Source organism: Aspergillus sclerotioniger, assembly GCF_003184525.1.
Source record: "Aspergillus sclerotioniger CBS 115572 chromosome Unknown BO94scaffold_9, whole genome shotgun sequence".
NCBI classification, from domain to species: domain Eukaryota; kingdom Fungi; phylum Ascomycota; class Eurotiomycetes; order Eurotiales; family Aspergillaceae; genus Aspergillus; species Aspergillus sclerotioniger.
In genome coordinates, this window is record NW_020290999.1 from 208,365 (window position 1) to 234,144 (window position 25,780).

Consider the following 25,780-nt stretch of genomic DNA (forward strand, 5'->3'; position numbering starts at 1 on the left):
TTATAATATCTCAACAATCGACAGACTCGCTACACCATCATGGTCGGGCCCACTGCCACTCTTACTCCTCTCGCTCGCGCCGACGGCTCAGCTTCCTATCAGTGTCCATCGACCGGATCCAACATTCTGGGGTCTGTCAATGCGCCCGTCGAACTTCCCGGACGCCGTGATGCCTTGAAGCCTGAGGAGGCGACCGTGGAAGTATTTGTCAAACCAGGCACTGCCCCCGCTGGTGTTAGTGAACGTTATGTGGAGGGTATCATCAAGGGAGTCCTCGGAAGATTGATTCTGGGACGAGAGAGGGGCTACCCCCGGCGCGGTGTCGTGGTTACGCTGGCCACGGTAGGTGGTGAGAGTGTGGGCAGAGGAGAATCGGTGAGTACACGGTGACAGAATCAGACAATAGTTTTTGGCGAGCAATGGTGACTAACGCATTGGTTTGAACCCACAGTATCTAACGCTCCTACCTGCGCTTCTCCATACCGCGCTTCTGGCGCTGCTATCAGCTTCTGTTCCCCTGTCCATGACTTTTTCTGCAACTGTTTTGGCCGTAAGCGATTTGGGAGATATTATTCGGGAACCGTCAACAGAACAAGCAGCTGCAGCGAAATCCGTCCACGTCCTAGCAATCTCATCCAAGGGCCACCTTTTGTTGAATGAGAGCCAAGGGGCTTTTGACTTCGAGACGTGGGAAAAGGTTCACGAGCGCGCGTTGGCTATCTGCCACGGCACGTCAGCGATTGGCACTGATGGCGACATTGCTATGGTTGAGGATGTGGATGGCCAGCCCCTGGAGGGTACTATACGGGAGACTATTGATGATCAGGTCCACCGTGACTATGCCTGGAAGATCGATGCTGTTTGATCGTCCAGCCTATACCACGACACCTAAATTCAGTCGCGACGGGCGGCTACGGTCACCTGCGGTCGCTCTCACACGTCGCTGTCCATCGCGGCCGGTATCTCCGGGCGGCTGTTACTAATGTCCCTCGCACCTGGCCGATTGAGGATTCCTCATAGTACCAGACTCAGATAGATAGTTGTGTGTGTGCATGGGACATTCTTGGCGACCGTCGAGGGATCGGTTCTATGACATTCCACTGGTGGATTCGACGGATAAACATTATGGGAGGATGTCATCGCAGCAACCAAAGAAGGAGACTGGTCCACGACGAGGGACGTGCACTAAGGGAGTCGACCATCTTCCGTTAGCTGGATGTCTCGGACAAGGGACATTCTCTGCGATAAGGCAACCATCCAGACCAAGCCATATGGGGGCTGCAATATACTGGATATTAATAGAAAGTGACTTTTTTAGTCCCATTGAGTTATGCATGTGGACTTTGAAATATCATGGAATTGTGGGAAGAAAACATGGGGGGAATGTATGGCGTCCCCTGTTCTCCGTACCATGTACGGGGTACTAGTAGATAGTAGCTCGTAATATATCTATTCACCCCAGTTCCGGAGAGGGGAACATTCAGAGTACATGGCTAGTAGGCATGCACACTGCACACATCTGTTCAGAACCTCAACTGAAAGGAGCTGAGCGACGGGGAATATGAGAATCGATCCGATCAGCACCAATGGCGCCCCCTTACACATGGCTTCGTGATGTGTAATGCGTGATAAGCGTCTACCGGCATGGGGGGGGCTGGACTGGACGCTTGGACTACTAGCCTGTCCCCGGCAGGGAAGGGAAAGGAGGGCAGGGAATTGGTTCGGTAAATACGGACCAGTCGAGGTTGCATGCATGCATCCCTCCCTCTTGGTCATCATACCCACATTGTTTTTCGTTGTCCGCGGAAGTTTCCAACGTCATGGCTTCTCCAGCTTCTTTATGGTCTCGTGTATGTTCCGTGGCTACTAGACAGTCACCAAGGACCGACAGTCTGGCATTGGTACTTCAACATTAGCGGAGATAGCAGCCGCCCGATTGGGGGAAAAGAGGGGGATCTCCGTCTTGACGATGACGGTCACCCGCCTTAATTAATAAGGGAGTGGAAGCCTATCGAAGTTCGACCAGGAGACTAGATTAAGATGATTGTGGACAGGCCCAGAGAAATGCTTTAGCCTGGCCAATGGACAGGGTCGCCGTGAACCTTGGGGTGGATTACGCTTGACGGTCGCCCGCCCCAAACCCCGTTACATCCGAAGTTGCTTTCTCAAGCCCCGGCGTTTTTCCTTTCCGTCTCCAGCATATTCCATCATTATCGCTGCCCTTTCCCTGTGTGCTCGTCTGACTGAACCAACCAGCTCCTGCATCGCACAAGCTGTCTCTCCATATATCTGCCCATGGCTTCCTCCCCGCTAAACCATGGCCCGGTGAACCCTCCCTCGTCCTCCGAATCGCTGCCTTCCACTGGCTCTCTGCCGTCGCCCTCAGCATCATCATCGCCCTCACCACCAGCGCCGTCCTCCGCAGCCCCACCGCTATCAGATCCTCCTCCGGCGCGCCCTCCTCTTCCTCGCTCGGCCACCGTGGGAGCATCGCTCCTCCGCGAGTATGCCTTGCACATAGATCCTTCGCACACCACCAACGATATCCACGCGAGCGATTCTGCTCCCGGGACTGCCGACCTGTGTTTGGAGACGGTCCAGAAACCTGACATACCTCGGGAGGGCGCTGCTGTCGCACCGTCTCCTCCACCACCCTCGCTGCCACGCCGGCAGACGGCCTCCCTGACGGGCCACCATCGAAACGCGTTATCGAGCGATTCAATCCCTCGTCAAACCCTTCTAAAAGCCCTCGCGTCTCGACCATCCATGTGCAACCAAACCTCAAACATGCCGCTGGCGGCCACCTTGGGGCTGCTGAATACGAACCCTAGTCCTTCCGACGAAACCGAGCGTCGGTCGAGCAATTCCTCATCACAAATGCTTTCTGCTGCTCTATCCAATATCCAGCTAGGTACATATCTGGATCGTGCCCCCGCGACGGCACGGCTAGTCATGCAATCTCCGTGCTTCTTCCATCAACGGTTCGATGATGCGGTGAATATCCAGAAAGTCCTGGAAGAGATTGCGGACGATGAGTGGCTATCGCACTCGCGTCTGGTACAAACAGCGACAGGCGTCCGAGAAGTATCCAAACAATTGCAGCGGAGACCAATCAAGCGCGCAGTGAGGAATGTGATGATCGTCACTAAGGCGCGGGATAACAGTCTCGTGCACCTGACCCGGGAATTGGCGGAGTGGCTCCTGTACACCCCCCGCTACGGAAAGGATATTGGGGTGAATGTTTATGTCGATGCCAAACTGCGAAATTCCAAACGATTCGATGCGCAGGGGCTCCTGCAGAAGGATCCCCGATTCGAAAAGATGTTACGCTACTGGACTCCGGATCTCTGCTGGACGGCACCGGAGAAATTCGATCTCGTCCTCACTCTAGGGGGGGATGGAACGGTGCTTTTCACATCGTGGCTATTCCAACGCATTGTCCCGCCCGTCCTCTGCTTCTCTCTCGGGAGTTTAGGGTTCCTAACAAATTTTGAGTTTGAGAACTACAAGGACCACCTGAATGCAGTGATGGGGGATGTAGGTATGCGGGTCAACCTGCGGATGCGGTTTACCTGTACGGTCTTTCGCAAAGATCGCAGCAAGGGAGCTGAAGCGGGTGCCGTTGAGGAAGGGGAGCAGTTTGAGGTGCTGAATGAGCTGGTGATTGATCGAGGGCCGTCGCCATATGTGTCCAACCTTGAACTGTATGCGGATAATGATCTGCTCACCGTGGTGCAGGCGGATGGGTGCATCTTCTCTACCCCCACAGGTACGTGTTACGCAACGCGACCGGCTTAAGCAGCGACTGACATGCGTTTCAGGTTCCACAGCATACTCACTTTCGGCGGGCGGGTCTTTGATTCACCCCTCTATTCCTGGCATCCTTCTTACCCCTATCTGTCCACATACCCTCTCCTTCCGTCCAATGGTTCTCTCGGATTCTCTACTCCTTCGGATCGCTGTTCCCGCAGGGTCCCGGTCGACAGCGTACTGCTCGTTCGACGGCAAGGGTCGCGTAGAACTGCGCCAGGGCGACTACGTCACCGTCGAAGCTAGCCAATACCCCTTCCCGACGGTTGTGGCTGGCAGTGGGGAGTGGTTCGAGAGCGTTCAGCGAGCGCTCCGATGGAACACACGCGGTGCCGTTCAGAAGAGTTGGCACAGCGCCTCCGATGCGGGCCTGGACCCGGCAGAGGACGAGGAGGATGGTGAGTGGGACATTGATACCGATGCCGGGTTGACCGGGACCGACAGTGGACTGGGAGTCAGCGAGGACGGCGACACGGGGTCGATCAGTCCTCTCAAGCGCCAAATGAGCATGTTCAGCACGTAGGCAGCCTGCTTACATTCACCCGATCTTTCCGGGATTCTTCTCTTTTCTGATCCATCTTGCTATTTTTCCTCCCACGTGCGACACTGGATGGCGCACTGGCATACCATTCTCGTTCCACGGAACAGCGACACTTTTTCGGCTATAGCGACACTTGATAGACTTTGGGATATGGTCGGTTGTCATGGGGAATCTCTAGACACTATATACACTTGACATTTCGGGAAGACTCGAAGGGGCCTGTGAGAGGCGTTAGACGGGTATGGTACGGCTATAGAAATTGGAGACTGTCCAGGCCGATGCAATATAGCATTGCCGACATGCAAACCATTAACATTCCAACACCTAGTATCATTACACACCCTACGAAGTAGATATCTATATATCGTAGACCCTTTACCAATCACAACACTCAGCCAACAATGCCGCCAACTCCTCCAAATACTTCTTATCCTCATCATCAAACCCATCCGGCTCCGCACAATCCACATCAATAATCGCAATCGTCTAGACCCCCACCAACACCAACGCATTAGCCACCAAACCAACCCAACACCCCCATAAAACAAAAGACAAAAGAGGAAAAAGAAGCACTAACCTCCCCATTAACCAAAATCGGCACCACAATCTCACTCCGACTACTCGCATCACAAGCAATATGGCCCGGGAAATTCAACACATCCGGCACAACCACCGTTTCGCGTTTCTCCGCCGCGGTACCGCACACGCCCCGCCCGAACCGAATCTCCTGACATGCGGGCCGACCTTGGAAAGGACCGAGAAGCAGAACGGGCTTTTTGGGCTCCGAGGTATTGCTGGGATTCAGGGAGGGGAATTTGTCCTGTCGGATGTAGAAACCTGCCCAGTTGACGGAGGAAGAGGGGGCGGGGAGAGCGGCGTAAGCGTGCCAGAGGAGAGAGGCGACGTTGGAGAAGTTGCTGTGTTGATCGGAGTTAGAGGTTTCGGGGGTGTGCGTCGGGGAGGGGTTGGGTGTTTTACCTGACCTGGTGGTGAGGGGTGGTTAGTTAGGTTTGGTGAAGGGGGTAGAAGGATGGGGGAATTGGGGAACGTACCCAGTTGCGCTGGTCGAAGACTAGACCGCGGGCCTGCTCGAGGACCTGTGTGTAGACTTCGGATTTGGAGCCATTGGCGGAGCCGAAGTAGGAGGAGTCGGCGTGAGGCTAGGGCGGGGGTTGTTAGTTGGGCGGGGATGGAGGGAGGAGGGGAGGTGTGGAACATACCATTGTGAGGATATGTTATGCTTCAATTGGGAATGAAGCGATTGGGATGTTGGAGGAGGAAGCAAAATCGGCGATGACGCGAAGGGAAGAAGCGATGGCAAAAATTAAGTGGGGTTGCGGGGAATCCGTTCCTTTCTTCCTCCACAGTCATCTACGGAGTATAGTAAGTGGTATCCCCCCATTTCATTAATTGATGATTCATAGCTGATATCTGATAACTAACATCAAATGATATCTAATTAGTCAGATCGTGCCTGATCAACTAACTGACTGCTTGCTTGGCTGGAGTGGAGCATCTCGCATACAACTGCTATTTTGGTCCAGCGCCGATAAGTGACTAGCAGCAAACTATAATAACGACTTGATCGTCTGGTCATCCACGCCTCTCCACTATGGGTCCATGTCAGCCATCATGTATCCTCTCATCCTTTCTCTCGCCCTGCTCGTCCTTCCAGCCCGAACACGGGATATCGTCTTCCCTCCTGTTGCTGCCATTCACAATCCCTCTTATCAATATCCTCTCGCTCACGAAGACACCATCGATATTGTCACCGGCAGCCAATTCTCCGGCTTGACTACCTTTGCCAACTTACCATACGTCAATTGCTTCATTGATGATGACTCAACCTTCAACAACTACGACATTGCCTTTCTAGGTGCTCCATTCGACACTGTTAGCTGTCTCTCTCTCTCTCTCTCTCAACGAACAATCGCAGCTAATAAACGCAGGGTGTCACAGCTCGCCCCGGAGCCCGGTTCGGACCCAAGGGTATCCGACTCGGTTCTCGCCGTCTGGGCGGATGGAGCATCTACACCGGAGAGAACGTCTTCGCCAGTTGGGCCAAACTCGTTGACTGCGGAGACGCACCACTAACCTGGCTGGATAATACCGTGGCGTTGAAGCAGCTTGATCTTGCACACAAGGTATACCCTTTACTGTCCGAATTGGAGGATCTGTCTAACTGCAGAGCAAGGTCGTTTCATCCCGTCGTGCCAATGCCACTCATCTCAGCCAGTCTCCGCGTATCATCACCTTAGGTGGAGATCATACCACTACCTTGTCTGCCCTGCGATCGACCTACGAGAATTGGGGTCCTGTGTCGGTGATACATTTCGATAGTCATATTGGTCTGTACCCCTGCTTGACTCTATACAGATGAAAACTGACAGCAATTAGATACATGGGACCCGGAAGTCCTAGGTACCCGCCCCCATCTACACTCATATCGGACACATCTCTAACAACATCTAACCAGGCGGAGGAGTCTCCCACTACGCGTACGCCACTCCCCATACCAACCAACCCCCGCCTCTATTAACACCTAATTAGAGGCATCAACCACGGCACATTCCTCCATCTCGCTCACGAAGAGGTACGCTCTCATTCCCCTCCCCCCAAAGTAACCACTCTAATACCAAACTCAGGGCCTAATCCGCAACACCTCCATCCACGTGGGCATCCGAGCCCCCGTAATCCGTCCCAAAGGCGACCTCCGAAACGACCTCCGCTGCGGCTTCGAAATCATCACCGCCCGTGCCCTCGACCGACTCGGCGTCTCCGCCCTCGTAGAACAAATAAAGTCCCGCGTCGGCGAAACCAAGGTCTACATCTCAGTCGACATCGACGTGCTAGACCCGGCCTATGCCCCAGGTGCAACATCCCCCCTCTATTCTGGACTCTATATGCCCCACCAACGACTAATGACACTGACTGTGGGAATGATAGCAACCGGAACCGCTGAACCAGGCGGCTTTACTACCCGCGAACTCCTCACCATCCTCGACGCCCTTCGTGGATTACCCGTTATCGGTGCAGACGTGGTCGAGGTAGCGCCTATTTATGACACAGCTGGTGAGACCACGACTCTTGCTGCCGCCGAGGTAGCGCAGTCCTTGCTGGCGTTGATGGTTGCGAGGCCGGTGGGGGAGTGATGTGGATGATTGAGTATTCTTGCATTATTCTTACCTTATCCTCAATACAAAACCCCTTCAGGAGACTCTTCCCACGTCACTGACGGCCGCATATATACATATCCAGCTCACACCAGTATTGACATCTCGACTTGCTTGTAGTACAGGAATGACCTGACGCAGGTGATCAAGAGATTAATTGAATGGTTGAAACAGCAATGGAAGTTTGTATCACTTCAGAATAACCCCATCGTATACCTACTCTTCCCATGTGAGTATGTAAGCTATCTTTTTTTCTTTTCTGCTCTTAAATCTCCTAAAATGGGCGAAATACGGGGTTCAGTTTAAACTAGCTTAAATCGAATCGGATAGTAGGTGTCTAGGACGGGAGGTAATAATAGGGCCGTAAAATAGTAGTACGACTTTGTAATTGAATCTAGGATTTTGAACTTCATCTATACTATCAGCTGGCAAGATTCATTGTGTGCGTATGCAGAACTGTCGGGGAAATTGGTAGAAAGGGGATTTTCTTCTATTCAGATACGGGAAGGGAATGTAGATAGAAGGTATTTTGATTTGCTATTTAGTTGATATAGGTATCTTGCACATATCATATTATCACACAAATATTTAACAATCGAGGAACAATTAAAGAAAGGGAGGAAAAAGAAGAATGAGGATCACCCTCTCTTCTCCGACTCAGCCTCATTCCTATTCTCCTCCTCCAACTTAACCACCTTCCCTTCTACACTCCCACTTCCATCCCAACCCTCCGGTCCCGTGAAATGTTTCCTCCCTGTAACCACCCACGTCAGGAGACTAATCACCGCAATCACCCCGATTGCCGCACTCGTATAGTTCATTGAGTCCTTAGTTACGGGGTACGTTTCTGGGAAGTTGAATGTGATAGATGCGAAGAGCAGGAATAGTAACCCCAGAGTATTCAAGGTGATTGAAATCCAGGGACGGAGGGAAAATGGGCCCGTCATGGTTGGTCGGTGGTTGGTTATGTAGCCGAGGAGACGGCTGGCAAGGGCCATGGCGTAGGAGAGGTCTTTTTTTGATGTTTTGTTAGTTTTGGTGTTGGTTGTTGTGGGAAGAAGGGAAGGAGAGAGGCAGGGGTATGTTGGGAGAGGGAAGGGAACGTACAGAATCCTTCCGTGGAAATGGCAATGACGGTTTCGAAGCCGGTGGAGGTGCCAAAGTCAATGGCGTCAAGGGCTAGTTGGACGATCAGGGTGAGGAGGACAGCGTTGATTGGGACTTGGCGTTTCTTATCGACTTTGGCGAGGAATTTGCTAAAGGGGAGGCCGTTGTCGCGGGCAAAGGCGTATACGCAGCGGGAGCCCTCTGCCAGGATATTGTTTCCGGCTATGATGACGATAACGGCAATCATGCTGGCGAGGAAGCAGGCGGCGATTTTGCTTCCGGTTGAGTCGTAGAAGATCTGGATGACGGGGACGCCGGTGGCGGAGTTCTGGGTGGCGTTGATATCGCCGATGCAAAAGCAGAGGACGAGGAGGAAGGCAAAGCCGGTGATGGCGCCGAGGACGACGGATAAGATAATGGCTTGTGGGGCTTGCTTGGAGGCAGACTTCATCTCCTCGGTCATGTGCGCCGGGGCGTCGTAGCAGCACATACCGAAGCAAGCCTGTAGGATGCCAACGATGGCGGCCATGGCACGGTCCCATCCGGTGAAGTTTTGAAAGTCAGCGAAGACAAAGGAGGCGGATTGCTTATGGTCGTTTGTGGCGAGTAGAACAACGATCGTGATGAAAAAAGCGGCGATGTTCCAGATGAGAATGAAGCGGGAGATACGGTTGAGTAGATGGGGACCCCATATGTTTATTGCAGCGGCAAGGATAGCCACAAGGTAGGCTACTAGGACGGTCTGCCAGCGTTGAATTTCATACGAGGGGAAGACGAGGTTGGCCATTCCGAGCACGAACTGTGCAGCGATGGAGTTGTTGGTTGCACCCATTGCGAGAAGACCTTGTGTCTTTGTGAGCATGGTTCATCTTCATGATGGGGAAGAGATGTTGAGGTCTTACCGATGAGCATAAACCATCCTGTTATGTAGGATAACTCACGGGCGAATTTCGGGGGAGCCAAGGCAGCCACCCAGGAGTATTGACCACCGGCCACAGGATACATCGAACACATCTCGGCCATGGGAATGGCAACGGCAAGGGTGAGAAGGCTGACACCAACGAAGCTGAAGATCATGACTGGGGGGCCACCCGACGTGACACCGACGATGAAGACACCACTTAACGCGGTCCATCTTAAAGCTAGGGTTAGCATATATCCTACACACGACGAGGTTGACATACGAGGTGACCACACTGAAACTGAACCCAATCATACCCAAGAGCCCAAAGGACCGTTTTAGCTCTGCATACATGATCAGCATAGTCCATTCAAGTCTGATGTGGCAGCCATACCCTGCTCATAGCCCAAATTCTCCAGCCGAACATCCTCGCCCGTGGTGGCTGGACCGACGGCCTGAATCTCGTCTCCGGATATCGCCATTGTTGTAGTCTGGCTGCGGAAATGGAAAAACGACTCGAAGATTCAAACATGATGGCGGCGGCCATCCATGGGGGGTATTTATTGGCATTCGAGGCAGCGGAGATGCGCGCATCGGACCCTGGGCGATGCTGGAGTAGATGCAGGATGGAGTGCATCGAGCACACAGTAGAACCGGGGACGATAACCGGGGAAGCGATAAGATAACACTCATTGCCGGATCGAGAAGGTCTGCGCGATGGCCGGTGGAGCCTTCACAGTTCACTCGCCTACAGCGAAGGGAACAGGCGAACATCGTGCAGTCCATGTCATCCCAATTTGTCATGAGCCTGCCAAGATGATAAGCTTATCGAAGACAAGGTGATGGATAGTGAATCATGAATAATAACTTTGTGAGATGGGAATGAAATGCGCCGTGTTGTTCATCGGAGAAGAGAAGAAGAGCCGGAAGAGAGAAGGCGGTTGGACGGGCTCGCCAATCCGGGGCATGTGACCTCGCCAGCCTCCTGGCATTATTGCATCGTCGGGCTTCTGCTCTTCTCGGCTCCATTCTCTTTGGTTTCGCTCTGGTACCATCCCGAATTGGTCCCTGCAACCCCGTGCAAGGACTTCAAGTGGCTGATATCACGAGGGGCCATTGCCCTGGACAAGGGATGTCCAGAAAAGTCAAGTACAGGTAGTCAAAACTCAGACCCTTTCCCCCGTCACATAGAGGCTAACAGTCATTTAGGTGACGACTTGGACTCAGTGCTCGATGTTCAACGACCAAGAGCTTCCCCCTCTTCATATACCCGGACTGGCATTTCCCCGCCGTTGATAGGGGGTGAAGTTCAAGACAGATCAACCACACTTCACTGACTCGGAGGCAACCAAGTTCAATTATCCACCCTCATAGCGAACCGTACCCTGTACGAAGTATACGACGAGAAGCACTCATATAAACGACTGTGCCATTTCTGCTCATCCCCTGACCCACCACAACCCCTTAGTCATCGCCGAATACGCAAATACGACAACCATGCCCGCCTTCCGACTGGTCCAAGGAGAACAATATGTGGGCGATTCCACCTATACGCACCCACAGAACAACCCCCTGACATCAAGCGGCCGCGTGGGCATTCACGGTCATGCCGCGCAGGCGTGACCCTGACCCCTTGTTCTATAAAGCCCACCGACCCCCCAGACCACAGATGAATTCAATCAAACAATAAAGCAACCGTCACAACAACCACTATGTCCATCAATCTCACTGGAAAAACCTGTCTCGTCACCGGTGGCGCCGGCGGCCTGGGAAAAGCTATTGCAGCCCGGTTCTTCTCTGCCGGAGCTAACGTGGTCATTTGCGATGTTAACGAGGAACGACTCCGGCAGACCTCGTTAGATCTTGCAGGACCGGATGGCGACGCGAGACTAAAAATCATCAAGACGGATATTACCTCCGCGACGCAGGTGCAGACACTATTCGACGAGATCGTAACTCAATACCAGAAGCTCGACATTCTAATCAACAATGCCGGAATCATGGACCACTTCGACCCCGTCGGTGATCTCGATGAGGGCCTGTGGAATAAAGTCATAGCGGTGAACCTGACAGCACCGTTTTTGTTGAGTAAACTGGCTGTGCGGAATATGCTGGCGCAGGAGGTTGTCCAGGGGTGTATTGTGAATATCGTGTCCCTAGCTGGGAAGGCTGGCTTCATGGCGGGTATGTTCTCTGCCGCATGAAGGGTTCCTATTACGCATTTGATGTGTGAATAGCCGACTGACAAATGCAGGCGCCGCTTATACCGCTAGCAAACATGGCCTCGTTGGCTTGACGAAGAACACGGCCAGCTTTTACGGCTCCAAGGGAATCCGGTGTAACGCGCTGATGATGGGTGGGATGATGACGAATATCACCGATGCATTCATGTCTAACATCAATATGGAAGGAAAGGACAAGGCCGTGGGGCTCATGACTGCTGCAGGAGTACCGCTATGCGATGTGGATCGAGTGGCCGAGCTGTGTCTGTCTATCTCGTGCGGCCCTGGGGCAGAGCTAATCAACGGGACATGTATCCCGGTTGATCATGGACTGTCGGGGTTGTTGGGCTGATCACATACAGAACATATATAGAATGTATTGATTCTTCAATGTAAATATTGCACCCACACTCGGAGCACTTACATGCTCCGCGGGCGGAACTGAGTCATTGGCCCTTCCATCAAGCTGAAGCTTCGATTTATAGTCTGGAACTCCATGGGATTTGTTCTTCCCAGGTCCTCCATCTGTCGCTACCTTGAAGTCATACTTCCACATCGCCATGGCTATCGTAAGTAACAGCTCCGAATACGTCAATGTCTGTCCGACACAGGATCTCGGTCCGATTAGAAAAGGTGCATAGGCTGACTTGGCAACATCGACCTGCTCTTCAGCGTTGTCCGCGCCAATAGTCCACCTTTCGGAAATATACTCGTATGGTCTCGGAAAGTATCTCCGATTATGATGGATACTGTAGATAACCGTCCCCACACTGTTTCCGCCGGGGATGAAGTGGGCATCTATGCTTACGCCCCCGTCTCCAACTTCGTGTTGAAGAGGAAACGGTCAGGACCATATTGAACAATGGGACCTATACCATTCGAAGTGTGAGCTCAGTGTTCAAATCAGCTATTTCGTTTGATTTTAGATAGACCACCCACCGTATTTTTGATGGCCTCGCCACATTTTCAAGTGAATGTGTCCTTGCCAAGCATAATAAGGCGCCCTGGCAAAGGTAAATCTGGCCAGTAGTGGGCCTGGATACTTGGCAAGCGGGTGAAAGTAAAGCTGATAAATACAATGGCACGCGATCAAGGAGATCGCAGGTCAAATCAAGGGAAACATATGCGACGCAGTGTAATCGTACTGTGATTGATAAGACGAGAACAATAATCCATGTCCGCGTACTGGAAGCATCCCAGACAGAAGCAATCATTGGTGGTGAGGGTGTAACACAATGTGAGTTTCTCTCCATTGAGTTTGGGGTCGTTGAGTAAGGAGTAATTGGTGCTAAAGACAATGTGTATCAATGAAGAAAAGGCAAAGAGGAAGATAACCAGTCAAATACTTTGCACTGCGGCTGCTGCGATGTCAAGTCCGTACATCACCAATCAGCTGCCTCTGCGGACTGCAGATAAAACTGCATATGCACACAGCTGATGAACCTTCTGGCATGCTTCCGGATAGATGCCAGGGTAAGTGGATGCAAGCCCTGGGCCTCAGTGCCGATGGCCATGCTTAGCTCGACTATACGTTGATAGAGTGCCTTGTCAAGTCTCCTTGCCTGATTTTTCTTTCCAATCGACCCCGTGGCATAGTCTATTACTGTTCATAGAGCTTGTTTTCCAGGTTTCATCCACGCTGTATCATCTGAATCTACCTCTAGAGACTTCATGGGCGATACGAGCTGTTTGTTAACCGGTGGCGTCGCAGTGCGGGGTCTAGACGTCTTGACATATCACATCGTTGGACTTTTTCAGCTTATACTGCGTCTCAGCGCCCGCTCACTATTCGACATCATAGGCTCACGGGTAGGGATCTGCGGTGCCTTAAATCTCTCCGCGGTAGCCGTCGTGGATACGAGGTTACACAGAATCATCCACTAAATGCTTTTGTCTTGATGGGTCATATTAAAGCCTGTCACAGAAAGGTGTAGGAGATCAAGGACAATCCTCAGTCATGAAGAGAGGCCGATACAGTGCACTATGCTTAGATAGCTCCACGTCAGCAGAATGATAAGTATGCCAATGTTTTGTATCCTAGGATACGTTTCAGCCGGGGTCCTACCAAGTTCTCGATGGTCTACTGGTGTCGAGTGAAGGAAATCCAGCCTGATAGGTTGTAAGTCGTGCAGTGAGCATGTGGGCCTGAGTTTCAAGTAGATTTTAAGATCATGCCTTGCGCTACACCTATGCACCAGACAAGGCTGCAGTGAATGAAAGTCTCTAAGACATTGGCTTCTGACGGGAACGTGATTCAAGTGCCTGCCTACTAAGGAGTATGCTCCTTCATAACAATGCAAATTGATACAAACACACCAGCATTCGGCTGACAAAGTCCCGATATTCAACAGAATCGAGAGTACTATATTATTAACTACAGCTCAGGTGCTACCAGATAATATCAGTAAGTATTTGTTGGTCTTTAGTAATTGATCTATGTCGGGCCATTCAGAGCGCGCACTAGTTCTAGTTGGTTGAGAGTATGAACGCACCAACTTCAGGATATCCGATATTGATCGCGGCAATAGCGCCAACTTTAATCAATCTATCCCAAAACTTCGGATGGGATATCGCCCTATTTCATGGTGCTGCTGCTGTTATACACACACGTAAGGCATTGAATTAACTTCACCGCAGATCTCTGGGAGGACAGTGAGTCCATCTAACGGATTTTGATTTGGAGTCATAGCAGCCGATTCAAACCGCAGCCGGGTCCAGACAAAACGCACAGATGTCTCTCAAGGCTATGAGAATTGATTGGCCAGAGATAGGTGGGATAGAATGACCGAAGCTACCCTCATCCAGCCGGGGAGTTCTCAATACGTCGTCGTGAAATATAAGTTTGGGATAGTTCAGCCTAGACGGCATCAGGTGTATGGAAAGTGTGCCGTGTTTAATTTACCTGATGCTCTTTGAGTTCTGTTTGTCAGCTTTCAGACCAAGACATTGGCATAATACCCGGGCGTTAATTAGAAACCATGCATGGCCAGGCCATGTTCGAATGAGTCAATGAGGCATTTGGCCAATCCATTGGACAGTATTCACGCTATAATATTCCACATGATACTGAAAATGGCTCAGGGTATGACTGGAGGTTCCAGAACCTAGGCGGAGACATATGCACCTTCCCAGGCTGCATGCGCACAGACTCGGCCCTGGCAGTTCTCATGGAAGCTTCTGCATTCGTCGTTGGATGCCACTCTCCCGGAGTACGGATTAGTGGCGGAGGGGCCTCTCCATCCATAGGCCTAGCATGCATTGGGGGACTGTGTATCAAGCATTCTTCGTCCCGAGTCACACCAGGCAGTACTCGCCCAGGAGCTTAGACCTGCACCGGGTGTTCTAATCGCACAGTGGCCAGTTTCCACTTTCAGATCATTGCTGTGAAAGGTGGCCAATAGCTGAGTAGAGGCATGGCTGTAATATCGAAGGTTTAGACGGGCGACTGTAGCACGGGATCCAATGTCTTGGACGCGCACGTTGCCCTGCATAGCCTCCATTCAAGTTAGCTACTAAGCCCAAGAAAGGTAACAGGAGGGTGGTAGGGAAAGTGTGACGAGTAGCAAGTGACAACGATTAGTGAAGCACCAACGCTACCCAAATATTCAGCCCTGCAGGGGTTGTCCCAGTCACATTGAATGGTGGGGTTGAGGATTAATTGCGATTGTGACGCGTGATTGATCTGCAACCGAGTCACCATGACCAGTCTGTAACTAAATCTGGTAGCTCGCTCGAACGGAAAGGGCTAATCAGCGCGAGTAGATCTGCCGGGGGTCAACGTTGTGTCTGACGAAGTTCACCCTCCATCCCGGTGTATGATCTATGCTGGTGCCTGCACCTTGGATCGAGGCTTTATCCGCTGGGGCGGGTCAGCCCTTCAGGATCAGACAGACGTGCATACAGTGAAATCCGTGACAGATGATTAGTAGTGGAATGATAATGTAGCAAGCGAAATCATGTTGGTGATCTGGATGGATTGATTTTCTTTTCCCTGTTCTGGGAACACCGCCTTCGCATCCCTTGGAATAGACATCCAGCCACCATTATTGGATCTCGTAAGAACAAGAATTAATGCAGCAAAGTCAAAGCATACACCAGTAACCAGGCACAACCATGAGGATTGGGGCGGGGCATCGGAGAGGGCCAGTGTGATGGAGGGGGACTAACGCAAGTCGTCTGATCGCCCAGCACGGCGTGGATGACGCCAGCGCCCTCTCACATTATTTTTGGGAATGGCTTTCAGCTATATCGGTTGGCACTAACTCGGAAATGTCTGATGCTGGACCATCACATCCATCCCCTCCTGGCTGGCCTGGACCGATCGGAAGAGTCAGTTCGGATGGAAGGATGAAAAAAGCTGCCAGCCTAGCTTCGCCTCTCCACAGTTTCGAGGGGGATGGTCGGCGCATTCTGTACCACCGGCAGCTGCAGATCGACCGTGCGTAAAGCGTCGTTCGGGTCTGGGGTTACAACGCGATACTGTCTAGGGATGACTCGCAGTTGCAGCCATTCTATTCAGGATTCACACCACTAGCAAGAGTTAGTCGCTGGTAGCGTCCTGGTAGTGTGTCGCCAACCCCTCCCTCCAGACCAGACCACTGGCCAGTCTTCAGCTCCAGCGAGAGGACACCAGCCAACACTAGACTCACCTTGGAGGAACCAGCCCGGGCGATCCTGGAGCATTGTTATAGCCGTGTGCTCTGACTCTATTGTTGCTGGCGATGGTAACCGGCCGGGTCACCCGAGTTTCCCGCGTGTGGTTGCAACAGGTTCCATCGGCTGAACAAGGGCATCAGGCGGAGGAGCAGTCCTTACGAAGCTCTAGTTCGACCAGATGAGAATATAAACAGCCATCGAGTCCATCCCAGAGAGGTTGATCTGTCTTCAAGTTGCTGGAACATGTTGGGTGGTACAAAATCTCTTTCTTTGGATCCATCTCTCGCTACTCTTCCTTCGGCATTGGTGCTTTCTTCCCGCCTTTTTTATTTTTATTTCCATCCCGGCTGACAGGTACACCCTTAAATACATCCGCCGGCGTCCTCCCTTGGATACATGTTCGGTGCAAAGGAATCATACGGGATTCCCCAACCACTGCCAAGCTCTTCATGTTCAACCCATCCACTCGCCGGCATTTCCCTGCTTGGGCGTATTCCCTCTGACTTTGCAGCGTGACCTGTCCGCCACAGCCAACTTCTGTCTGCATGTTTGCCTACTCTGGCTAGTGACATTCCCCTCTCTCCCACCCAAGAGACTCCCCCAGGTTCCCGTGACCGCTTCGCTTCCATTTGCCGGACTATGCGTCACTGGCAGGCTAGCCCGGATCACGCCTAGTGCCCGTCGGCTCCTCAGGGACCAATCACCCCTTCTTCTCGCCTGGGGATACGATTGTCTGTGCGGCCTCTAGAAAATTAGATGGTGTGTGGTGAGAGGACAGCTATTGAATGTAAGTGGTTAGACTTTTTCTTCGCATTCTTTGCCGTCCAGTTTATCACCTCCGATCGACCCTGTATCCCACCTTCTTCTTCCTACTTGACTTTGTTGCAGCGGAGTGGAGTGGAACCCGGGTGGGCGGTATCTATACCGTACCGTACCGTGGGCGCTCCGCTTTGCCCCTCCCTCCAGCTTTGGTTCCCGCGCCTCCCGTCATGACGCCATGGGTTTCGGCTCTTGGTTTGTGACGGTTTTGAGTTTCCCCGCAAGCTGACGATCAATCATCAAATAGAATCTGCGGAGGGGAAAAGCAAAAGTGAACCTACTATCGTCTCAGATAGACCAGAATTGAGATTGTACAGGTTGAATTAGAGGATTAACCAGGAAACCGCAAAGGTAAACGAGAACGAAGGCAACAGACGCAGCGCAGAGGGGGGAGTTGCATGATCTCCCCTGAGTCATAGTACCCTTGGGACGGCATCTACGTACCTGTCAAGGAGAAGTCATCCGGGGCCCGAGGTGCCTGGATTTGCATCGTCCCATCCTGCGGCTTATCCACTTACGGCGCTTACGACGGGGGAACTAGTCAGGAAGAAAGAAGGGCACCGCATCAGCATAACCCAGGGAAACTAAAGAAAAGAAAAGGAAAAACAAAAAGAAAACCGTTCAAAAGCAGAACAAGGCCCCCCTTCAATGGCTACTTCTCCGCCCTCTTCCTCACCCTCCGCCTCATTTTCCTCGCCTTCCCTTTATCCCTCATCTTACAGTTCATGCCACTCTCCGCCATTGCTTAGCAGTAAGTCTTCGTCTTCCTGTTTCTTTTCCCCTCCCCGTGAGTTTCCATCCAACCATGTCTCTTTCCTTCCCCGCTCCCATCAGGCAGATCCTACCACCCCACCCCAATATCCTTATTGGTTCCTCTACATTCTCCCTACAATTTAGTATCGTTCGCCCCGTCGATGATTAGCTTTGTTGTTTCGGTTTCAGTTGTTGGCGCTGATCCGAAAAAATTATCCCCACCTGACACGTGTGGCATTTGGTTCTGCACATTCATGCTGATCGCGTGCTCTCACTAGCCAATCTCTCTTCGTCCTCCTGGTCGCCCTCCTATCAACCGTCCAGCTTTTGTGCCCGAGACCAGTTAGAAAATCTCATTGCCAGACACGGTCACCCCACTCGAGTTTCGCTGTCATCCCTTGAGGAATTAACGGCAACCTCCTCAACATATAATCCTCCTTCTCCCGACTCGTCGAGTTCAGACACTACAGACTCTGTGGAGACCCTCATCCTCACCCAGTCAACCTCCCGGCCGATTCCCATTCCCAAGCCATCTCCTAACACATACGATAAAGATTTTCCTGTCACTCCCCTAACAGGGCGTTTCGACAAAGGCTACTACTTTGCCCACCGTGACCATACCACCGAGGCTCACCGAGAAAGACAATCCCATAGAAGGAGCGGTCGATCCGGTCATCGCTCCCATCGTTCACCCTCGTCCAGAATGCGTTCGGACAGCTCAACCTTCTACCCGCCAGCCGTCTCCCCCTCCATGGCTCCAACTGCCCGTGCTGTGTCTCCGCAGCCCTCCCGCTCTCAGGCTCAAAACACACCCAAGTCCATGCCTGCTTTCCACTTGGGGAGCTTACCACGGTTCCATCCCGCAGTATATCAGTCCTCCGGCAGCCCTCAAGCGCAGCCTTCTTCACCACACCAGCCGCGACAACACGGGTATCGCACGTCCTCTGGCTCCCGTGACACCATGTGGCAGTATCGAGAGTTGATGGAAGGAAATTCCTTACCAAAGACTCCCTCCAGGCCCCTGTCACCGAGTCCATCTGCCCCGCGCCTAGATCCGCTCCGCAGCCCGGGCCCGGTGACTCCGCTGGCGCTCGAAGAAGCAGGTGGATATCTTGCCTCGGGCACATCTAGTTCATCCGGGTTCTCATCTCGAGATCACGCTGGGCCGGCTCCAGACCTGGTGGATAGACTGATTGCTCGGGAAAACGAACGGAACCGACAAAAGCCAATGAAATCCCTCAAGGGCTTCTAAGTCTATCGGTGATGAATCTGCCACTATAACTATCCTCTGGTTTGCGAGCAATCTTCACTAGTGGAAAAGTTGCCCTGTATGACTCAGTCCTCGGACTTCCAGCTTTGGCTTTTGTTAAGCGGCGCTTTCGGTGGGCTGCAGGACAGCATCGATCAAAGGCGTGACGCATAACCTGGCTCTGGTCTTTCGACGATACCCAAGACATATTTCCTTTGTTTCTCTCCTTCTCATCAGGAACCTTACTATGTATTATGAAATCATGCTACTATACCCCACACAGCTGATCCGTGGCCTTGCCAGGAACCTTATTTTTCCTATGTGTTCTGATATTCTTTGCACCGAACTTGGCCTTTTTGGTTTGGACTATGATGTTTGCATCCTTTACTTCTTATGACTCTGTGTTATTTCGGGTACTGTATTATCAGGGGTTGAACAGAAACAGACTGTCATCCTTGAGGACGAAATCTGCTAAACAAGCGACAGGAATTATAGACAGACGGTTGAGGGCATCGACTGCTAATTATGGAAGTGATAATTGGCCGAGCCCAAAAACCACCAGAAAAGCAATAGAACAAATTGTTGATGCTGGACTGAGTTGCTAAATCGGACTATTACTAGACGTAGTACTAGATACCAACTACTATCTACCAAGAGCCGTGATCAGCGGAATCCGGATTGGCGCTGCTGGCCAACCGGCTCTGAGTGGCTCCCCCAAACCTTGCGCGGTCGGCCGCCCATCCGTTCGGAGCTGGACCGGTGCTCCCCGAACCACCGGGTTTGCGGGGCGCATCTGAAGCCCTCCTGTTCTTCCCCCATCTTTTCCCCTTTCTCCGCTATGGTATCTTCTCTGGCCACTGCATAAAGCCCGTGAACAATTGCCCTCAATCCCATCGGCATCCCAGAGTCGTGTCTTCCAGCACTTTATGGCCCTCTCGCGAGCTCGTTAATCCCGCCCGTTGCTTCATCGGATAGCGGGCCCCGACATCTCCCCCACGAAATTTTATCCCTCGGCCAGAAATACGCAGATCTCAATTCGCCTATTTAAACAGGCTGGGACATAGGAATACCTGTCTCAGTGACTGAGACACAGAGGACAGCCCTCTCGACCATGTCGTCGACGTCTGCACCGCTCCCGACCTCAACGACATCCGGTATACCAGAGCAACGATCCTCCGCGACCATGGCCAATACCGACGCAGCGAGCAGCAGTCCACCGACAGCTAAGAGCTCTAAGCATGATTACAAGGGGTTTGTGGCGGGGGTGTTCTCGGGAATAGCCAAATTAAGTGGTAGGTTCTTGCTGCAACGGCGCATACTTTGTGAACTTTACACTGGACGAGGCCATAGCTAACGGGTTCTGATTGATAGTTGGCCATCCGTACGTGAATTGCGCCCTCTCCTGCAGTATTGCATCGTCTACCATTTCCGATAACATGAATTGACCATTGGCGTGCCGTGCAGGTTTGATACAGTCAAAGTGCGTTTACAGACGAGTCATGAAGGCCATTTCCGGGGTCCGTTGGATTGCGTGCTACAGACAGTTCGCAAGGAGGGGATAAGTGGATTTTATAAAGGAGCCACGCCACCGCTGGTCGGATGGATGGTTATGGATTCTGTGTGAGTTGCGCCGCTATGCGCCCGTAGTGGTCAAAGGAGATGCAGGCGCTGACCAGGCAATTCTAGCATGCTCGGCTCCTTAACTCTGTATCGCCGCTTGTTGCTCGAAAATGTGTTTTCAAAACCAGACCTCCGCGCCAGGATCCCGTTTACTAGTCATCAACCAGATCTTACCACTTTACCTAGTTTTGGCCACGGTATTGCAGGTGTCATGGCTGGAACAACAGTCAGTTTTATTGCGGCGCCGGTGGAACATGTCAAGGCACGGCTCCAGATCCAATATTCGGCGGATAAATCAAAGCGTTTATACAGCGGGCCTATAGACTGCATTGGCAAGATTGTAAGAATGCCCACCCCTGGATGTCTACGAGGTTGTCGGCTGACTTTATAGCTTCGCACGCATGGCATCTCCGGATTATATCGCGGACTCTGCGCGACCATGATCTTCCGGTCGTTTTTCTTCTTCTGGTGGGGATCCTACGACGTTCTGACCCGGTTGATGAAGGAGAAGACCAGCCTGTCCGCGCCAGCCATCAACTTCTGGGCGGGTGGGATTTCGGCGCAGGTTTTCTGGATCACATCGTATCCGTCCGACGTGGTGAAACAGCGCCTGATGACGGACCCAATGGGAGGCGCACTGGGCGACGGGCAGCGCAGGTTCCAGTGGTGGAAGGACGCGGCGGCGGCGGTGTATCGGGAGCGAGGGTGGAGAGGGTATTGGCGCGGGTTCGTGCCCTGCTTTTTACGAGCATTCCCGGCGAATGCCATGGCTTTGGTTGCATTCGAGGGTGTGATGCGCTGGCTGCCGTAAGATGATGTTGGCTTGTGGCCAGCGATGGCAATGCCCGAGACGACCACGATAGACGGACCAAAACGGGCCCAGCAATGCTCGAACGATAGATATTAATGAGAACCATATATGTGTATATAGTTGTATACTTAGGCAATGTGACGAGGAGAGAAGATCCTAGACGAACCCTGCAGAGGCCGATCTTGAAGAGTGAAGAGTGGCGCGTCTCACAAGCGGGACTGTGCAACCACCGCATGCGGCCACCCCATGCAGCCACTGGACCAACATCCAATCCATTTCGTGCGACCATCGGCACGAACCATTCTAGACTTTCTTCCCAGAGGCCCCGAGTCGACTAATTCGGTACGTTGCGAGAGCAGGAAATTCCAGCAGGAATCTCGCGGGGCCCGACGAGGGATGGATGGATGGATGAAGGAAGGTCCTTGGCCGGCCTTTGGGTCCGCGTGTTCTTTTTCCGGCCAGCTTCAACCAGCCATGGATCCAATCCAATCCTCTTCCTCTTCCTCTTCCTCTTCCTTGACTCTCCTCCTCCGCCATTACCCCCTCAGTCCTCTTCTTTCACCTCCCTCCTCTCTCCATTCATTTCCGATATGTCCGGGGCCCGGCTCATCACCACTCTAATTGCTGGCTAAAGAGTTCTGTCGACCGCTCGCCGGGCCAGATCGATTCCACTTCCGCCCATCACATCACCCATCGGGACCACCTCCAGCCAGCCGCCTTCTCTCCTCCCCGTCAAGCCCGGACCCTGCGTGCACTGTCAATCAATCAAACGGCTACGATGGCCGTCGCACGCTCCATGCGTCGCACAAGTCCTATCACCGTGTTCCTCGCTGCACTGCTCGCTTTCGGATTCCTCTGCTTCCTGCTCTCTCCTTCCTCTTCCTCCGCCGCCGCCGCTCCTATCACTGATTCCTCTTCACAATTACGACGAGAAGACGCCGCCGAACACCCCCTGTCGCCTCCGACAAAACCTTTCTTGAAATCCCAAGCCCTCCGCGGCGATGGCCAGAAAGCACCTCCGCCCGTCACCCACTATAACCTGAACGAGCTCACCAGCACCAGCGACTCCGTCCAGAAAGGGGAACGTATCCTTATCTTGACCCCATTGGCCCGCTTCTACCAGGAATTCTGGGATAATGTGGTGAAACTCAGCTACCCGCACGAGCTGATCTCCATCGGGTTCATCGTCCCCAATACCAAGGATGGCAATGCCGCAGTCACCGCGCTGGAACAGGCAATCGGCCAGACACAGGCCGGCCCTATCGACAGCCGCTTCGCCAGCATCAGCATCCTCCGCCAGGACTTCGATCCGCCCATTCAGTCGCAGGACGAGAAGGAGCGTCACAAGATGTCCAACCAGAAGGCCCGTCGCGAGTCCATGAGTCGTGCCCGCAATAGCCTCCTCTTCACCACCCTCGGCCCCAGCACCTCCTGGGTCCTCTGGCTTGACTCGGACATCATCGAGACCCCGGAGACTCTCATCCAGGACCTGACAGCCCACGACAAGGCCGTCATTGTTCCCAACTGCTTCCAGCGGTACTACAACAAGGATTCCAAGAAGATGGACGTCCGGCCGTATGACTTCAACTCCTGGATCGATAGCGCAACCGCCCAACAACTCGCCGACACAATGGATCAGGATGAAATTCTTCTCGAGGGATATGCCGAGCTACCCACCTACCGCACCCTCATGGCCTACATGGCCAACACCAAAGCACCCCGTTCTACCCGCGAAATCGAGCTCGACGGTGTCGGCGGAACTGCCCTGATGGTCAAAGCGGATGTGCATCGTGACGGCGCCATGTTCCCCGCATTCCCATTTTATCACCTAGTCGAAACAGAAGGCTTCGCTAAGATGGCCAAACGGTTAGGCTATGCCGTATACGGTTTACCTGATTACTTTGTACGTCCCTCATCTCCCCTCCTCTATACCCAAACCTTTCAACCCTCCCCACTAACATCACAAACACAGGTATACCATTATAACGAGTGACGGGTCCCACGAGACAATTCACACGAGATTGAAAAAGAAAACTAGAAAACGCAAAAAGGGCTATCTATAATTAGACAACTTCTGTTGGCGACACCGCCGTACTTCTTATTTTACTATCTGCTCGGTTCTCTAGTTTATGTCTCCGCGCGCTGTGCGCTACCTTACGTCTGGTGTTTTAGGCGTGTAGTTCTTCATTTCTCATTCCTTCGGATCATCGTATATTCTATAGGGTTTGGTGCGTTTGGCGTCGATAGGTTATATAGATTAAAAATTCCGTGGATGTAAACGGTGTCCGGTGTATGATATCCTTGGACATGGATAATAACTACTAGTCTTTACTGTCTCTGGGCAGTCTAGGTAATCAGGGATAAGTATACGAGATTGAATTCGGTATGGTAACTCGGTAGTATTAAATTCTTTCAATTATCCTGTGATAAGACACATCGGGTGATGAGGCTGCTCATCATTATGTATGTACTAGATAGTATTTTGGTCTACATGTCGTCTTCTTTTCGTCGGATCCAATCTGCTAACGCCAGAACACGTCCTTTATCAATCATCTTCTACACTTTTACTAGGGCCCTTAATCCCAGGAGATACTGTACAGGTAAGTAATGTTAGCAGAGTAGAGGGGGAGGGAAATGGGGGATAGGTTGGAGGGGATTAGAAGCTTACACAAGCATGATTCCAGCGCCGACCATGACGGCCAAGAACTGCACGATTGTCTTCTTGATCTCCACACTCTTGTCCTTGCCTGTTTCTAGGAGCTCGGGGATGACGGAGACTGTTCCGACATAGAGGAATGTTCCCGCCGTGAATGGCAGGAGCATGTCGCCCCAGGTGAGACTCGTACCGAAGAGACCGGAGCTAGCGCTATCGACGGCAGTGCTGTGGCCTCCCCCGAGCTCTTGCACGACGATACCGATGAAAGTGCCGAGGAAGGCGCCAATGGCTGTTACGAATTGCGCACCCATGGCCTTCCGCTTGGAGAAACCTGATTGAATCAGAAGGGCAAAGTCGCCCACCTCGTGGGGGATTTCATGGAAGAAAACGGCCACAGTGGTGGTTGCTCCGACGGTGGGCGAGGCGTAGAAGGCCGAAGACATGGCAAGGCCGTCGGTGATGTTGTGAGTAAAGTCGGCGATAAGGTTCAGGTAGCCGCCTAGCTTGACGCTGGGGTTGATCTCTTTCTCAGTGGATTCGGGCTCCGGGGCGGCGTTGGTGGTTGTTGGCTTGCGTTGCTTGAGCTCGTTGGAGGGTTGGGGGGAGGAGCTGGTCGTCGTGGCAGTGGGCTTCTCGTCATGGCCGTGAGAGTGTCCATGGGAATGGTCATGCCCGGCTCCTCCAGTGGCTATGCGGAGGGCTTTGTCCATCGCGACAAAGGTAAAGAAGCCCACCATGATCCCGACGCCCAGGAGGAGGTTGCGGTTCGGCTCAACCATGACAAAGCGAACGCTGTCTGGGAAGTCTTCACCCAGGAAGATCTCAGGGAGCAGGTGGAAAATAGTGTCACCCAGGAGGCCGCCGACCGCGAATGCGACCATGACGGACAGGGAGGAGGGGTCGATGTTGGGGGGGCATAGCGCCAGAAGGAAGTCTGGTGCGGGGACAATGGTTATGATTGTAGGCGATAGGCTTTGAGGGGTAACCACATACTGGGAGGGCCGGAGATGTAGATCGTCGCCAGGATAGCATTCACCGCAGGGCTGCCGGGGAAGAGGACCGAGAAGATCTGGGAAGTCAAGCTGGTGGTTTGGGGGCTTGCGGCGCGTTTATGCTCATTGAGGGTTTCGACGAGAGGGCAATTCTGAACAATGGTATCAGCTTAGTATCTTCAAGATGCATGGCACAATGCAGCGTCGCAACATCACAAATTGCTGGATTGAAGGACATACCTGCAGCTCCTCCTCGATCTGACCCACTGACATGTCTCCAACGGAGATAGCATCATGGGCAACAGCTAGCGCGGAGAGGAGAACGAGACCAGCAGCCAACGCAAGGCCCATGCGCCGTGCTGGACCAAGAACAGAGGGCGCCATAGTAGCAATGAATTGAATCTAGGCTACCTTCCAAAAGGACCGAGTTGTTGAGAAGAAGAGGAGGAAATGCGCCGTTGTCGGATCTC

At 52.6% G+C, this 25,780-nt stretch overlaps 10 protein-coding genes across 10 annotated transcripts; 7 read left to right on the forward strand and 3 right to left on the reverse strand.

The window, feature by feature from the left end:
• Positions 1 to 39: 39 nt before the first annotated feature.
• On the forward strand, positions 40 to 865 carry BO94DRAFT_462845 (putative exosome complex subunit Rrp46; the record flags this gene model as incomplete). The annotated part of the gene is made up of 2 exons (XM_025607991.1): positions 40 to 375; positions 452 to 865. The coding sequence occupies 2 exons, from the start codon at positions 40 to 42 to the stop codon at positions 863 to 865; spliced, it is 750 nt and encodes a 249-aa protein (XP_025469081.1).
• Positions 866 to 1,809: 944 nt separating this feature from the next.
• BO94DRAFT_533485 (putative NAD+ kinase Utr1) lies at positions 1,810 to 4,661 on the forward strand. Its single transcript, XM_025611344.1, has 2 exons — positions 1,810 to 3,769; positions 3,822 to 4,661. Exons 1-2 carry the CDS (start codon positions 2,296 to 2,298, stop codon positions 4,331 to 4,333), a joined length of 1,986 nt encoding a protein of 661 aa, XP_025469082.1. The 5' UTR covers positions 1,810 to 2,295; the 3' UTR covers positions 4,334 to 4,661.
• Positions 4,644 to 5,771, reverse strand: BO94DRAFT_533486 (GAF domain-containing protein). The gene is made up of 4 exons (XM_025611345.1): positions 5,572 to 5,771; positions 5,402 to 5,511; positions 4,929 to 5,271; positions 4,644 to 4,837 (listed from the first exon to the last, which is right to left on the reverse strand). The coding sequence occupies exons 1-4, from the start codon at positions 5,572 to 5,574 to the stop codon at positions 4,727 to 4,729; spliced, it is 567 nt and encodes a 188-aa protein (XP_025469083.1). The 5' UTR covers positions 5,575 to 5,771; the 3' UTR covers positions 4,644 to 4,726.
• A 178-nt stretch (positions 5,772 to 5,949) lies between these two features.
• Positions 5,950 to 7,728, forward strand: BO94DRAFT_573805 (agmatinase). Its single transcript, XM_025614987.1, has 7 exons — positions 5,950 to 6,244; positions 6,301 to 6,495; positions 6,546 to 6,699; positions 6,749 to 6,772; positions 6,828 to 6,849; positions 6,902 to 6,944; positions 6,997 to 7,728. Exons 1-7 carry the CDS (start codon positions 5,972 to 5,974, stop codon positions 7,501 to 7,503), a joined length of 1,218 nt encoding a protein of 405 aa, XP_025469084.1. The 5' UTR covers positions 5,950 to 5,971; the 3' UTR covers positions 7,504 to 7,728.
• A 322-nt stretch (positions 7,729 to 8,050) lies between these two features.
• On the reverse strand, positions 8,051 to 10,413 carry BO94DRAFT_513348 (putative GABA permease). Its single transcript, XM_025609841.1, has 5 exons — positions 9,927 to 10,413; positions 9,816 to 9,876; positions 9,534 to 9,766; positions 8,632 to 9,474; positions 8,051 to 8,536 (listed from the first exon to the last, which is right to left on the reverse strand). Exons 1-5 carry the CDS (start codon positions 10,012 to 10,014, stop codon positions 8,163 to 8,165), a joined length of 1,599 nt encoding a protein of 532 aa, XP_025469085.1. The 5' UTR covers positions 10,015 to 10,413; the 3' UTR covers positions 8,051 to 8,162.
• BO94DRAFT_389295 (uncharacterized protein) lies at positions 10,217 to 11,056 on the forward strand. Its single transcript, XM_025607310.1, has one exon. It carries the CDS (start codon positions 10,420 to 10,422, stop codon positions 10,867 to 10,869), a length of 450 nt encoding a protein of 149 aa, XP_025469086.1. The 5' UTR covers positions 10,217 to 10,419; the 3' UTR covers positions 10,870 to 11,056.
• A 188-nt stretch (positions 11,057 to 11,244) lies between these two features.
• On the forward strand, positions 11,245 to 12,106 carry BO94DRAFT_555206 (SDR family NAD(P)-dependent oxidoreductase; the record flags this gene model as incomplete). Its single annotated transcript, XM_025613775.1, has 2 exons — positions 11,245 to 11,716; positions 11,787 to 12,106. 2 exons carry the CDS (start codon positions 11,245 to 11,247, stop codon positions 12,104 to 12,106), a joined length of 792 nt encoding a protein of 263 aa, XP_025469087.1.
• Positions 12,107 to 18,283: 6,177 nt separating this feature from the next.
• On the forward strand, positions 18,284 to 19,234 carry BO94DRAFT_462400 (uncharacterized protein; the record flags this gene model as incomplete). Its single annotated transcript, XM_025607972.1, has 1 exon — positions 18,284 to 19,234. A coding segment is annotated over one exon (951 nt), but the record flags the coding sequence as incomplete, so codon positions are not given.
• Positions 19,235 to 20,067: 833 nt separating this feature from the next.
• BO94DRAFT_488932 (mannosyltransferase complex subunit MNN9) lies at positions 20,068 to 23,954 on the forward strand. The gene is made up of 7 exons (XM_025609078.1): positions 20,068 to 20,523; positions 20,603 to 20,612; positions 20,696 to 20,851; positions 20,918 to 21,191; positions 21,243 to 21,658; positions 22,299 to 23,565; positions 23,635 to 23,954. The coding sequence occupies exons 1-7, from the start codon at positions 20,343 to 20,345 to the stop codon at positions 23,653 to 23,655; spliced, it is 2,325 nt and encodes a 774-aa protein (XP_025469089.1). The 5' UTR covers positions 20,068 to 20,342; the 3' UTR covers positions 23,656 to 23,954.
• A 100-nt stretch (positions 23,955 to 24,054) lies between these two features.
• BO94DRAFT_488938 (Zn(2+) transporter YKE4) lies at positions 24,055 to 25,760 on the reverse strand. Its single transcript, XM_025609079.1, has 4 exons — positions 25,551 to 25,760; positions 25,312 to 25,462; positions 24,331 to 25,252; positions 24,055 to 24,254 (listed from the first exon to the last, which is right to left on the reverse strand). Exons 1-4 carry the CDS (start codon positions 25,692 to 25,694, stop codon positions 24,239 to 24,241), a joined length of 1,233 nt encoding a protein of 410 aa, XP_025469090.1. The 5' UTR covers positions 25,695 to 25,760; the 3' UTR covers positions 24,055 to 24,238.
• Between the last annotated feature and the right edge of the window lie 20 nt (positions 25,761 to 25,780).